Genomic DNA, 11,964 nt, shown 5'->3' on the forward strand with positions numbered 1-11,964 from the left:
GAGGGAGGGCGGGGCTGAGATGAGGGAGGGCTTCGGAGACACGAGGGAGGGCGGGGTTGAGATGAGGGAGGGCGGGGTCGAGATGAGGGAGGGCGGGGTTGTAGACGGACAGGGTTCGGCAACCGCTATTTGCATTACACACATATATATTCCATGCTTCGTCTCTCGTTCCCTCGACGGACGTAGGCGCGCGACGTGGCTCATATGTAGGCGCGCGACGTGGCTCATATGTAGGCGCGCGACGGGGCACATATGCAGGCGAGCTCTTCATCCGCGTCTGGAGCTCACGGCATCCGCGTCTGGAGCTCACGGCATCCGCGTCTGGAGCTCACGACTCGGCGCCATCGAGGTGGCAGCGGTGGAGGCGGCCGCATACACGAAATTTGCGCGAAGCGAGGGGCGAAGGACAAGTCGGCTGGAGGGGCGGTGTACAAGTCGGCTGGAGGGGCGGTGGACAAGTCGGCCGGAGGGGTAAGGTGTGTCCTCGCCTGGCCCCCGTTGACCGGATCGCTGACGAATCTATCGACAGAACTGGGTAGTCGCCATGCTCTGGGCGGGAAGCATGTTGCGCGCGGTCGTCACCTTCGAAGGCTCCTTCACGTGCCACGCACCGCATTCGCGTTCGTTGCACCGCAATCGCGTTCATTCCACCGGTCTGTTGTCGGATTCCGGTCCTCGTCTGCAACTCCGAGAAATAATTCGACATGAACGAGCGCTTGCTGCCAACGCGATGATACTGAAGGCCCCGACGAGAAAGCAAAACCCCTGAACGGCGTCAAGACTGGGTCCTCCGAAGTTGACACGGCCAGACTTCTTGACGGCAAGTCCGACTGAGATTACTGAGAAACCTGGATACGCAGCGCCGCAGAGGGTCCAAGTCTCCAAGTGACGCTGTGCCCCCGCCCCGACGCGGCGCTCGCTCAGGCGCCGTGACGTATTGGCTGGCGACGCGGTACTCTGGCAGACGATCCAAGGCTAGCCGCTTCCGACTTCTGCCAGTATCGGCTTTCGCTGTGCTGCGCCAGGCCGGACACGTACTGGGCCGTGAACGCCTTCCCATCCCCGCACGACTTTTTCTGGCATACAAATTACCGGCCTCGACGCCCGGGCCCCCTTCGGCGTAGGAGAACGGAAGGGGGGCGATCTCGTGCGCCAGGACAAGGCGGGTCGCTCATCAGGTCGACGCGTCAGGATTTTGCTTCCGGTGACCATCCTTTCACTACACTTTACTCCCGCGTCTTTGTGCGGCGTCCTTGTTCTTTTCGCAAGCATGCAACCTTTGGGAGGTACAATGGTGCTGGGTCGCTTTGGGCGGTACCGACTGTCTCTACCACCGTCCGGAGGTATACAAGAGTCCTGCATGTCGAGAGGTACCGTGCATCCTCCGGGTCTGGCGACCTGCATCCCACCGCAGTGACGGTTGGCATCCTTCTTGTTGTTGTGCACAAAAGTCGCAGCGTTCCCGTATAAAATGCTGCTGACTGCACTCGGGATGTCCGCATCCCAGAGAAACTCTGTATCTCGCGACCCCTACGCCCTATCCTTTTCAACGACCACAGGAAACTACTCGACGATGACTCCCTTTTGCGTGCGTATACTCTGCCATCTTGTACCCTTCCCTCATCGCCCTCCTGCCCTCTTTCGCCTCACTCCCGCGTCCTCCCTCCTCCCTCCTTCCCCCACTCCCTTGTTTCATTCTCCCCCTCCCCCACTCCCTTCCATCCCCTTCCCCTGTTCCCTCTTACCTACACTCACATCACCCTCCCACAGGTCAACGATCGCGTATGGTACTGGTCAGCCGATGCGCAGACGGTGCTCGGGACGGTGGTGGCCATCGAGCGCCTGGCGGACGTACGTTCGGTTTTTTTTTCTTCCCCTGCTCGTTCTCGTACATCCTTCCACCGCTCATGCTCGTTCTTGCTCCTCCTGCTCGTTCCCGTCCATCCTTCCCCTGCGTTCTCGTCCATCCTCCTCCTGCTCGTTCTCATTCATTCTTCCACTCCTCGTTCTCGTCCATCCTCCTCCACTCTCCACGCGCGTATGAGACATCGACAACCTCGCTCACGCCTCCTACAGGGCACCCAGCTCCTCGTCATCGAGCGCGACACGGGCGGGCGGGTCAGTTTTCCGTGAGTGACTGGTTTATTCTTCCTAGGTTTCTTCTAGCCACGCCTCTTTCTGTCGAGACTGAGCCGAAAGCTGACGCGGTCTATACGCGAGCTGACGCAGTCTATACGCGAGCTGATGCGGTCAATGCAGTGCCGACACGATCTTCAAGGTCACGCACTAGCCGGGTCTACAACGGCTTAGCCACCTGGATTGGCGCCCGCCGTCACTCGCATCTCAAGGACTTCAATTTGAACACGGACGTCACTGGTTTCTCACTCAGGATCCATCACTGGTTTCTCACTCAGAAGCTCAGGCTAGCCCTATATATACTATCTCTCTCGCCTTCGTCGCAGTTTATTCATTGGATGGCCTGCTATCACGAGCTTGGATTCTCCGTCGCAGACGTTCACACTTGAGATCTCCGTCGTGGACGTTGGCGCTTGAGATCTCCGTCGTCAACATTCACGCCTGTAGGTCCATGTGTCCTTCTTCCCCCGCTCACGTGCGTGTGAACCGACCTTCCCGAAGCGGAACAATGGGACACGATGCTTCTTGTCTTCGCCCATTTTGGCGTGCCGCCTTGTCTTCGCTGGATTTGTCACTGCTGTTTGTCTTCGCTCGACTTGACACGGCGTCTGGGCGCTGCTTGACTCGGATGGGCGATCCGTCTGAATGGGCAGTAGCGAACGACTCGGTTAAACAGGCGTCAACGAACGGTCCAGCTGCACAGGCGTCAATGAAAGAAGGTTCTGGGCGGTATGTACCCTCCCCGCTGACGACCGATCGATCCCCATGAGGAAGTGCTTGTCGGTAAATGGAGTCAATCCTGGCTTCCGCCCACGCCACACTCTTCGCGCTGCGGGCGGCGGTAAATGAGTCAGGACGCGCAAGGCAAGGAGTCGGCACAAGGGTGGAAAGCAAGGAGGGTGGAGAGCAAGGGGGGTGGAGAGCATGGAGGGTGGAGGGAAAGGAGGGTAGAGAGCAAGGAGGGCCCGCGTGTGTGCTACCAATAAATAAACTCGCGTGCGCCACACTTCTGAGACGACGCCGGCCGACAAGGAGGCTCATCACTCTCGATGACTGGCAGCGAGCGCTCTCGAGGATTGGCAATGGGCGCTCTCGAGGATTGGCAGCGAGTGCTCTCGAGGATCGGCAGGGAGCGAAATTCCCCAATGAGCGATACACGTCCGAACGAGCGGGGATCTGATTGGCGCGCGGCCTTGCAGCAGATCGGCGCGCGGCCTTTCAGCAAATCGGCGCACGGACGAGAAGCAAATCGGCCCGCGGACGAGAAGCAAATCGGCCCGCGGATGAGAAGCAGCTCGACACGCGGACAGGAAGCAGATCGGTGCGCGCGACTCCGCCCTTGCTTTGTGCTATTGCACTAACTGGAACATATAACTGGGCGCTTTCATTGATAGCGCTGGCGTCCCTTCTGCGTCTTTCTGCGCGCTCGTACGTCTGCGCGCTCGTACGTTTGCGTTTCTGGCCTTCTACTTCAAAGCACGCCGCTCGCCTTCGAAGTACGCCGCTCGCCTTCCAAGTACGCCGCGCGCCTAAACGCTCGTCAGGTCTTCCCCCCTCGCGTATCCCGGACGTCTCTCTCGCGCATCCCGGACGTTTCTCTTGCGTATCCCGGACGTCTCTCTTGCGTATCCCGGGCGTGCGTCCCTCAGCACCCGTCATCGCGCCAGGCTCACCCACTTGTAGACTTGACATCGCCCGCCGCCTGAAGACGCGTCAGCCTCGGTCTCCCTACTTCCTCGTCACCCGCAAACACGCATCCTTTCGCATCGCCATGGACCTCTTTCGCGCTACTCGAGCCAAAGATCGCCGCACCATGCCCAACGGTCGTCACACCACGCCCCGCGAGCGTCGCACCATGCCCAGCGAGCATCGCACCACGCCCAGCGAGCATTGCATCAAATATAACCTCAAGCGCGGCATTCAACCGGACGACACCCTCCGCATCCCCTCCTGGCACGCCTCCGATCATCCATCGTTGTCAGTGATGTCCTCCGATCATCCATCATTGTCAGTGACGTCCTCCGACTGCTCCTGGCACGCCTCGGACCGCTCGTCGACCTGCCCGGTCATATACCACAACTGCCGCTGCTCTTATACATGTCCGGTACGCGGTTCTTCTGCCTCTCGGGGAGGCAGCCATTCTACCTGTCGAGAAGGTGACCACACTTCCTGTCCACCACGCGGTCGACCACTATCCCAAACATACGGCACCCCGTCCGACCAGCTCCGCCGCGCGGAGCACCATCACCGCGGTTCGACGTTCTCCTTTCATGATGGCCGGCTTTCGTCGCACAACGCTTACGGGCTCCCGCCCGCTGACGACTACCATCTCTCGACCTGCAGCGGCTCTTGTCTCTCATCCTCTACTACCTACAGTCCTCCGCCTTACAGAGCATCACGCCCCGAGTTCACCTACCACATCTCGAGCAAAGATCGGAGATGGAAGGTGCTCTTGCAGGACACTATCAGGCGCCCGGTGCGCTCCCTAGTCCCTGGTCGCCCTCACCCCCCCAATATACGCCAGATCCACACCCTCAGCAAACGCGCCTTAGGGGACATCGTCCGTCAGGCGCTGAAGCTGTCGAAGCTCGACCTGGTGAGGAAGCGCTCGGGTCTCAGTATCAGTGGCGCCTCAAGCGCGGAGGGAGACTCGAGCGCGACACTTTTCGAGGGCCCAACCGCCACAGGAAACGCTATCGAACGTCCTGTTCCCTCCTTCCTTCCCTCGTCGCCGTGCCACAACACGTATGCTGCGCCCCACGACTGGCCCGGCGACCGTATAGGGAATGCCGGCAGCCTTCGTGAGGACGCTGGCAGCCTTCGTGAGGACGCTGGCAGCCTTCGTGAGGACGCCGGTGGCCTTCGTGAGGACGCCGGTGGCCTTCGTGAGGACGCTGGCAGCCTTCGTGAGGACGCTGGCAGCCTTCGTGAGGACGCTGGCAGCCTTCGTGAGGACGCTGGCAGCCTTCGTGAGGACGCTGGCAGCCTTCGTGAGGACGCTGGTGGCCTTGTTGACAGCGATCATGCTGGTGGCATTGGCGAGGATGCAGGCGCGCTCTACTATGTTGCTGGCGAAGCTTTCAATTTCGACGATCCTAGCGGCTTTGAAGACTATGCTGGCGGCTCTGTCAACGATGACCCTAGCTCCCTCAACGACTATTCCAGCTCCCTCGACGACGACGATAATACCAGCACGATCTCACTGCTTAACGGCGAGCCTCTCGCCGACGCCGATCTCTGTGTCAGTCTGCATTTGTCTTCGTCAAGTACACCATACTCGCACTCGTCACGCTGGATCAAAAGCTGGATTGCACAGGTGACCGTGTCTCGTCGAGAAGCTCGAGAGGATTCCTGCGAGTTGCACTAGGTAACTGGCCCTCAGGCATGTACGAGACCTGCCCTTTGTTTTGTCTACACTGGGTTCAGTGTGGCAGCTCGCTGGGGTTCTCTCCACGACACACAAGGCATGGGTGGAGCACGCTCGCAGGCCACAGCACGCGCCCGCACACGCTCACCAGCCACTCAGCGGCTCATGCCGTGATGCGCGCCTTACCGACAACGTGTCGTGCGCGCCGTCGCTGCTGAATTATGCATCAAAATGTAAGAAATAGTAATCTAAACATTTATTCAAAGTGCATACATATTCTAGAGAGTAGGTAAGGGGGAGGGAAGGGGGGAAAGTAAAAAGCACAAGAGCACGAGTGAGAAATCTCACTCGCGCTCAACGCGCCGCTAGGGCTCGGTAGCGCGCACGACAGCGTGAGAGGGGAGCGGAAAGGAGGGTGATGAGCGTGCTCGATGCGCGTAGGATCGCGTTGATCGAGCGCAATAGAGGGGGCGGGGAAGGCAGCGCGATGCGTGCCCATGATGCGCACGGAGAAGGTGGCGAGGACAAGGGTGAGGGTGGGGGGAGGGGCGCACACATACTAGCAAACACCGGGTGTACCGTTGCCTGCGCAGGCACTTCTCTTGCACCTTCCCCTCGCACCTTGCCCCCGATCCCCTCTCCTCGCCTCGCCCCTCTTCATATCCTCCTCCCCCACCCCTCCTCGTATCCTCCTCGTCCCTGCCCAGCTCCCTTCCTCCTACCACTGTTCTCCCCCCAACCCTCTCGGCGAGGCATGCCCACGCACTCCCTCTATCTGCGCATACACCACGCACACTTTCCATACCTCACTGTGGGCGGAGGTGGTATGGGCATGGTGCGCGCTGTATGCACCGGCAAAGGGAAGGGGCGTGGCGATCTCAATGTGCTGGCATAGCCAGTGGCCGATCGAACGTGACGCGCGGCGCACTGAGGGCACCCTCAGAGGCGTCCCGCGCGTCTCCAGCAGTGCCGAGCCTCGCCGCAAAGGCGAGGCTGCGAGGGAAGGAGGGGGGAAGGCGCCGACCGCTTGGCAGCCAATCGCGAGGCGCGGCTTGGGCAGGTGGCGGCATAGCGGGAAGAACGCGATTGGGAGCTCGCTCGTGACACATTACGCGTCTGGAGCGAGTTCCCGCGCCCTCAGACACGGGCTGAGAGCGAATTGGGGGAGGGGAGGGGGATTTGCACGCCGCCGCTTGTTGCGATGACGCATCCCCCCGCATCCCCACTGCATCTCATAATGTATATTCATTAGTATTAAGTCGTGTGCGGCGCGGGTTCACGCGCCTGTATTTCCCTCCTTCCTCGCGCTGTCTTTGAGCGCCGCGCGACTCGGGTCATGCGCGTGATCAACGCGTGAGGGCGTCCGGAAACGCGTTTTCCGCGTCTTGAGAAGCGTGGATGACAGTAAGAAGGAAGGGGGAGAGGACTGGGGGAGCGGGGGAACGTGTATGTCGGAGCGTGGTGGTGGTCAAGGAGCAGAAGACGCACGTGCACGCGTCGGCGCACCCGCAGACGTAGTCTGAGGGAGAATATAACGGGAAAGCGGGGCAATGTCTGCCCTGCTTCCTCCGCCTCCTCTTGCTTCGGCTCCTCCCCCCGCCGCGGAAAAGAAGTGTTGAGTAATATGATCGAGTGCAGGGGATATTCACGCACCCGGAACTCCCTTCCTCGTCCGGCTCGTGGCCGCTGTCATTGCCAAGCTCCCTCAATTCGTGGGACATGAATGTGGTGAAACACATTGTAGGCGGCCTTTTCGAGGTGTTAAGAAGAAAAGGGAGTGTGAGAAGGGTGTCTGGGAGGGATGAAGAGGCGAGGTGGGCGGCATGGTGGTGAGCGCGTCGCAAGCGCTGGACTTCGCGACTTTCGGGGATAAGTCGACCGTGTGAAATTCATCACGGTCGGGCGCCCAGCTTCAACTCTGAATTTTTCGACACCTATGCGCAGTGTGACCGCGTATGCTCGCACATGTGCTATTTGTAGGTTAGGATATGATTCTGTACTAAAATATGAACGAAAGCAACCAACGTTCGGTAGGAAAAGGCCCTGTCGAATTATGTGGCGGTGCACCTCGTCGGAATCTCCCGAGCACGTGGAAAAGAGTCGTCGATAGCTTCGACGGCGAAGGGGACTCATACCAGAAAACTTGATATAATCGTACAAAAGCGCTGAGTGGATGCACACGATTTTTCCTCAAGCAAAGAAATGAGGAGAAGGACGAGAAACTTCTAGCGCCACATATTTATCCCGATTTGGAACATGCCGCTTGGACGTCGAATGGTGATGAATTTCACCGTCGTAAAACGATCCCTGGCAAGCAGGTCTCGTAATCGTCAGGACGCTAGAGAGGGATCTTCGCACCGTCAGGACGCTCGAGAGGACTCACCGCGCTTCGCGTCAAAGCGTGAGGCCGTTCATGTCGCGAAGGAGGGGTGGCCGTCGTCCTTGGTACGCGGGGCGAAAGACTCGCGCGTTGCGTCCAAGCATGTCGCTCGGGACGTTGAGAAGAAGGAGCCGTCGACGCGGAGGCACCACTCGGAGGAGCCGTCGACGTCGAAGGGGAAAGAGAGGGCCGTCCCGAAAGTCGTCGCCGCGCAAGTCATCGCTCTCGCTCGCTGATTAGACGAATCATAGCACCTAACAGGCTATTCATGGGCTTTTAGTTGCGGGACAACGGGGGGACGAATGAAGGATAGCTACAACGAACGAGACGCTTGACAAGGACCACTGCGCCGTCTACATACATATATACACGCTGTCCGACTTTATTGCTTTCTTGTCAGACCATTTCACTTCCATCACGCTGATGTGTTGCGCGAGAGGCGAGCAGGCAACTTGTGGGCGCGTGTATGCCTCTGCTTACCTAGAGGCGTGGGAACTTCCCGAAATGGAACAACTGAGCTGGTGCTTCTTGGTTCCGCCCAATTCCCAGCGCTCGCCGCATTCTTTATGATATGCTCGCGTGGCCGTCTCTCGCGGCTTCTGCATCTGCAGTCCTCTCAACTGCACTATCATCGGACGGCGCTTTTGAATAGTAGTTAGCTAGTTCGTCGGCTTCAACGCGGGCAGCAGCCCCATCACGCTCTCAGCATGAGAAGCAGTCTCGAAAAGGTATTGCTTGTTAGCCTATTGTATCCTTAAGAATGCGCGTCACATAGTGGGCGCACAAAGAAGCAGAATCCTCGACGCCCTATAGTCGGAAGTCGACTTGTCTACTAGTATAGACTCGCTGATCCGAATGCGGGAGGAAGCCCGCGAGCACAACAATGGCCAACGTTCCAGATTTTGTGTCGTGCGAACAGAGCGTAGAGCTAATGAGTGCGTGGACCTGTCATTCCGTCTTGCTATTGTACTCACAAGCACATATAGAGGAGCGCGCGCGATGCGAATGAGTCCAAATGCCAGTGACATACTACTACTCTCCCGATCTTGCTGCCACACTGTACGAGCTGGCTCGAAATATGGCAGATAACGCCTCCGTCTCGATACACTCGGCACGGTCCGAGTCGCGCTTGCGCCTCCCTCGCTTGCACCTCCCTCGCGTGCAGTTCCCTTCTCTTGGCAATCGGCGCGGCGAAGCTCGGCGCGCCGCAAATTCTCGCAGGCGCGCGTCGGGGTCTCCGCGTACTCGATCTCGATCTCGACGCTTCTATCGGTGGCTTGACGGCATCGCGGACGGATTCAGCCGCCGTCTCGGGACGTTGGAGCACGCCTTGCTACATCGAGCTCAGAGGAGCGGTAGCCGTCCCGGGTCAGTCCCGCGCGGGCGTACTGGAAGGTCGAACCTCCATAGGAGGGCGCGTAGCGGAGGCTCTGGGGTTTCTGAAGACCATCACGAATGCGCTGGCCACGGAAGTGAGGAGCCGACGGAGGCTACCGCTGGGCCATCAAATCCTCGGCAACCCTCGCCACGAAATTCCGAGAAGTTGTTGCCACAAACTCCTGAGCATTCACCCCCACCATCTCCGACGCCGCAGCCCTCGAAGGATATGCACCCACCGCGCGACGAGCCCTTGCTACCGACGACCAGGCAAGAAGGCCCGCAGCCTGCGAGCTCTAACTTCAGGCCTGGAGAACCTTCCAACAGTCATGGACCGGCCGATAGTCCCAACATGTCTACCAACAACGCCCCTGCTCTTCCTCTGCATACAAAGCCGTCTTATGCAACGATGGACTCGACCCAAGTCTCCCAGGACTTCACGCCCCAGACGGACTCAACGAAGTTAACGACACCCTCAGGCGCTCCGCAAAAGCTCCCGCATGGAAATGTTCACTCACGTCCTTTCATCCACGCGTCTGGATCCGAGGCAGCCCGGCATACGCCGCATCACTCCTCTTCTAGGCTACATCATACTCCCGCTCCTGCCCACCCTTCACCCTTGCGGTACTATGCCACCAACGCCGAGCTACATCCAGACTTAGACCCTGTAGACGAAGAGGCGGATGGAGGTGAGGCAGGTTTGAACGCCGAAGAGCGACCGGGTCCTTCGCCTGCTTCCGAATCGCGGCCGGATTTCCTGACGTCTACGCACGCAGAGGGTCCGCAGCCTGCGCCTTCGAGATCATCACCTCAAACACCTCGTACGTCCTTGAGTGTTGCTCGTATTGATGCCATACTCAATAACCTTCCTTCTTGGCCTAAAGATCATTCGCATGGCTCACCACCCAAGAACTCTGGATCACTGCTCAACTTCGGGACGCACTCGCCGTCCGTTTCGGTCGAACCGACCAAGCCGGCTGCTTCTACGCTATCGCCTCGCACGAGGATGACTTCGACTCACAAGGTCGAGGATAGGAGCCAGATGAGCGATTCACCTTCACCTTCTGGCGGTATTTCTGCTCCGCCACGCGACGTTCCTTTCGCGCCTCAGGTTTCGAGTTCATCCGCACAGAATGCCCGACCCAACCAAGCCACCGCTTCGGATTCGCCAACGACGCCAGCGCAACCCTCACCTGTAATTGCTCCTGCAAATGGCGCGGCGCCCTCTCCCGCGCATTCAAATAGGCCGCCATACTCTCGTTCCTACAGCGTAGAAAGTTTGGCAGCGACGAGCAGCACCTTGCGTGGCGACCTCTCCGTGCACAGTGCGCATATATCCCAGCTCCAGGAAGTCGACGCGGAGCCACGCGTTCTCAAGCTATGCGAAGTACCGCAAGGATTTCAGGAAACTCTTAGGAACGCAGAGCATGCCGCGCGCCAAGCTGTCGAGGTGAGCTTGCACCGGTAATTCTGACCCTTCGCGAGTTGGTTATTAATTTCTTCTCCCTTTAGCGAGTGCCAGGATCATCGCCCTCCGGGCATGCATTCGACTACGCGACACGGCGTGTGGCGCTGGGCGTCATTGCTGAGTGTATTCACCATACGCGTCAAGTCCTACAGAAGTTCAGGAAGACTGAAGTAAACGAGAACACGCCCAGGGCGCGCGAGGATGCGGACCACTATAAGGATGGCTTGATGTCGATGCAGACGTGTGTAGATTAATACCATTTCCTTTCTTTGCAGTTGCTCACTCAACTATCTCGCGTAGGACCTGTGCACTCTTCTTGACCACGCTCGGCGAAGGCCAGGATGCCGCCTTGACCTGCGTCCTCGCCCGACTTTGCCACTTGAGGGAAAGGATAGCGCGCTGCGCAAAGAAGATCATGGTATGCCTTTTCGATATTGCTGATGTAAGCTTTAAGCTGACACTCCCTCAGAAAGCCACACTTGCCCTTTCCAAGCATGCTTTGCGTGAACATCTTGACGGCATGAAGCAAGTTCGCGCGGAGTACGATGCGCGCAAGACGCAGTACAATGCGGACATCCGAGTCATGAGGCAAGACCGCGGCAGTCTGCATGAGATGCGCATGATGTTCGTGAACGAAGCGGTTAGGGTGTCTGTAAGAGCATAGGGGGCAGGTTAGTTCGTGAACTTCGTGCAGCTGGCCTGTACGAGGTATAGAGCGCCGCCGTCGAAACTCGTAGAAAGAACCTCTCTAATTTAATCATGATACTACACGAGACATGGATATCGTCGCGATTATAATGTGTCTGATACATCGAATTTTCCCGCTGCCAAACGCGACCGAATGTGGGTGCGTATGTACCTTTGTTTGCTCATTGTATGACTACACCGCTAGAGACCCGTCTGTAGGATATCGTCGGATTCTGAAACCACGATTCCCGTAGACGCTCCCGAGGATTTTGCTTGCTGCTCGTCGGCGTCTGTGGTTTGACAAGTCGACAGTTCTCCTGGACAATTCGAAGGTGATTGTGGGTGGCCCACGCGGGTACAGCGCGGCATCTCGGCAACCCGCTCGCGATGTTCCGAAGCTGTGATCACGCGTGCGACTTGCCTTCGTGTGCAACAGAGCACAATTGTACCATGTCCGAGCAGAGAGGTTTGCGTAGGCCGCAGTGTACGTGAGACCAAAGAAATGAGCACACAGCGTTCTCAATGAGCCTCAGACTTTCTTCAAAACGA

At 58.5% G+C, this 11,964-nt stretch overlaps 8 protein-coding genes across 8 annotated transcripts; 5 read left to right on the forward strand and 3 right to left on the reverse strand.

The window, feature by feature from the left end:
- Positions 1-308: 308 nt before the first annotated feature.
- SCHCODRAFT_02603939 (uncharacterized protein) lies at positions 309-724 on the reverse strand. The gene is made up of 2 exons (XM_050344069.1): positions 530-724; positions 309-476 (listed from the first exon to the last, which is right to left on the reverse strand). The coding sequence occupies exons 1-2, from the start codon at positions 562-564 to the stop codon at positions 329-331; spliced, it is 183 nt and encodes a 60-aa protein (XP_050202571.1). The 5' UTR covers positions 565-724; the 3' UTR covers positions 309-328.
- Positions 725-1,137: 413 nt separating this feature from the next.
- SCHCODRAFT_02522375 (uncharacterized protein) lies at positions 1,138-1,851 on the forward strand (the record flags this gene model as incomplete). Its single annotated transcript, XM_050343494.1, has 2 exons — positions 1,138-1,588; positions 1,771-1,851. A coding segment is annotated over one exon (333 nt), but the record flags the coding sequence as incomplete, so codon positions are not given.
- Positions 1,472-2,290, forward strand: SCHCODRAFT_02660696 (uncharacterized protein; the record flags this gene model as incomplete). The annotated part of the gene is made up of 4 exons (XM_050346487.1): positions 1,472-1,588; positions 1,771-1,851; positions 2,077-2,129; positions 2,260-2,290. 4 exons carry the CDS (start codon positions 1,472-1,474, stop codon positions 2,288-2,290), a joined length of 282 nt encoding a protein of 93 aa, XP_050202573.1.
- Positions 2,291-3,867: 1,577 nt separating this feature from the next.
- On the forward strand, positions 3,868-5,654 carry SCHCODRAFT_02522377 (uncharacterized protein). The gene has a single exon (XM_003036306.3). The coding sequence runs from the start codon at positions 3,908-3,910 to the stop codon at positions 5,501-5,503; it is 1,596 nt and encodes a 531-aa protein (XP_003036352.1). The 5' UTR covers positions 3,868-3,907; the 3' UTR covers positions 5,504-5,654.
- An 8-nt stretch (positions 5,655-5,662) lies between these two features.
- SCHCODRAFT_02603945 (uncharacterized protein) lies at positions 5,663-6,272 on the reverse strand (the record flags this gene model as incomplete). The annotated part of the gene is made up of 1 exon (XM_050344070.1): positions 5,663-6,272. A coding segment is annotated over exon 1 (239 nt), but the record flags the coding sequence as incomplete, so codon positions are not given.
- SCHCODRAFT_01347266 (uncharacterized protein) lies at positions 6,142-6,708 on the forward strand (the record flags this gene model as incomplete). Its single annotated transcript, XM_050341480.1, has 1 exon — positions 6,142-6,708. A coding segment is annotated over one exon (567 nt), but the record flags the coding sequence as incomplete, so codon positions are not given.
- A 1,108-nt stretch (positions 6,709-7,816) lies between these two features.
- SCHCODRAFT_02603947 (uncharacterized protein) lies at positions 7,817-8,304 on the reverse strand. The gene has a single exon (XM_050344071.1). The coding sequence runs from the start codon at positions 8,101-8,103 to the stop codon at positions 7,915-7,917; it is 189 nt and encodes a 62-aa protein (XP_050202576.1). The 5' UTR covers positions 8,104-8,304; the 3' UTR covers positions 7,817-7,914.
- A 391-nt stretch (positions 8,305-8,695) lies between these two features.
- On the forward strand, positions 8,696-11,519 carry SCHCODRAFT_02000522 (uncharacterized protein). Its single transcript, XM_050341500.1, has 6 exons — positions 8,696-8,818; positions 8,870-10,081; positions 10,145-10,710; positions 10,773-10,969; positions 11,029-11,146; positions 11,198-11,519. Exons 2-6 carry the CDS (start codon positions 8,899-8,901, stop codon positions 11,390-11,392), a joined length of 2,259 nt encoding a protein of 752 aa, XP_050202577.1. The 5' UTR covers positions 8,696-8,818; positions 8,870-8,898; the 3' UTR covers positions 11,393-11,519.
- The last annotated feature ends 445 nt before the right edge of the window (positions 11,520-11,964 follow it).

This window comes from Schizophyllum commune, assembly GCF_000143185.2.
Source record: "Schizophyllum commune H4-8 unplaced genomic scaffold SCHCOscaffold_1, whole genome shotgun sequence".
Taxonomy (NCBI): Eukaryota; Fungi; Basidiomycota; class Agaricomycetes; order Agaricales; family Schizophyllaceae; genus Schizophyllum; species Schizophyllum commune.

Coding starts and splice junctions, on each gene's coding strand:
- SCHCODRAFT_02522377 (XM_003036306.3), top strand. CDS start 3,908: ATGGACCTCTTTCGCGCTACTCGAGCCAAAGATCGCCGCACCATGCCC.
- SCHCODRAFT_02603939 (XM_050344069.1), bottom strand. CDS start 564: ATGCTTCCCGCCCAGAGCATGGCGACTACCCAGTT. Junction 477..529: donor AGCATGGCGACTACCCAGTT/CTGTCGATAGAT, acceptor GCGAGGACACAC/CTTACCCCTCCGGCCGACTT.
- SCHCODRAFT_02603947 (XM_050344071.1), bottom strand. CDS start 8,103: ATGACTTGCGCGGCGACGACTTTCGGGACGGCCCTCTCTTTCCCCTTC.
- SCHCODRAFT_02000522 (XM_050341500.1), top strand. CDS start 8,899: ATGCCAGTGACATACTACTACTCTCCCGATCTTGCTGCCACACTGTAC. Junction 10,082..10,144: donor ATCATCACCTCAAACACCTC/GTACGTCCTTGA, acceptor CTTGGCCTAAAG/ATCATTCGCATGGCTCACCA. Junction 11,147..11,197: donor GCTGCGCAAAGAAGATCATG/GTATGCCTTTTC, acceptor ACACTCCCTCAG/AAAGCCACACTTGCCCTTTC.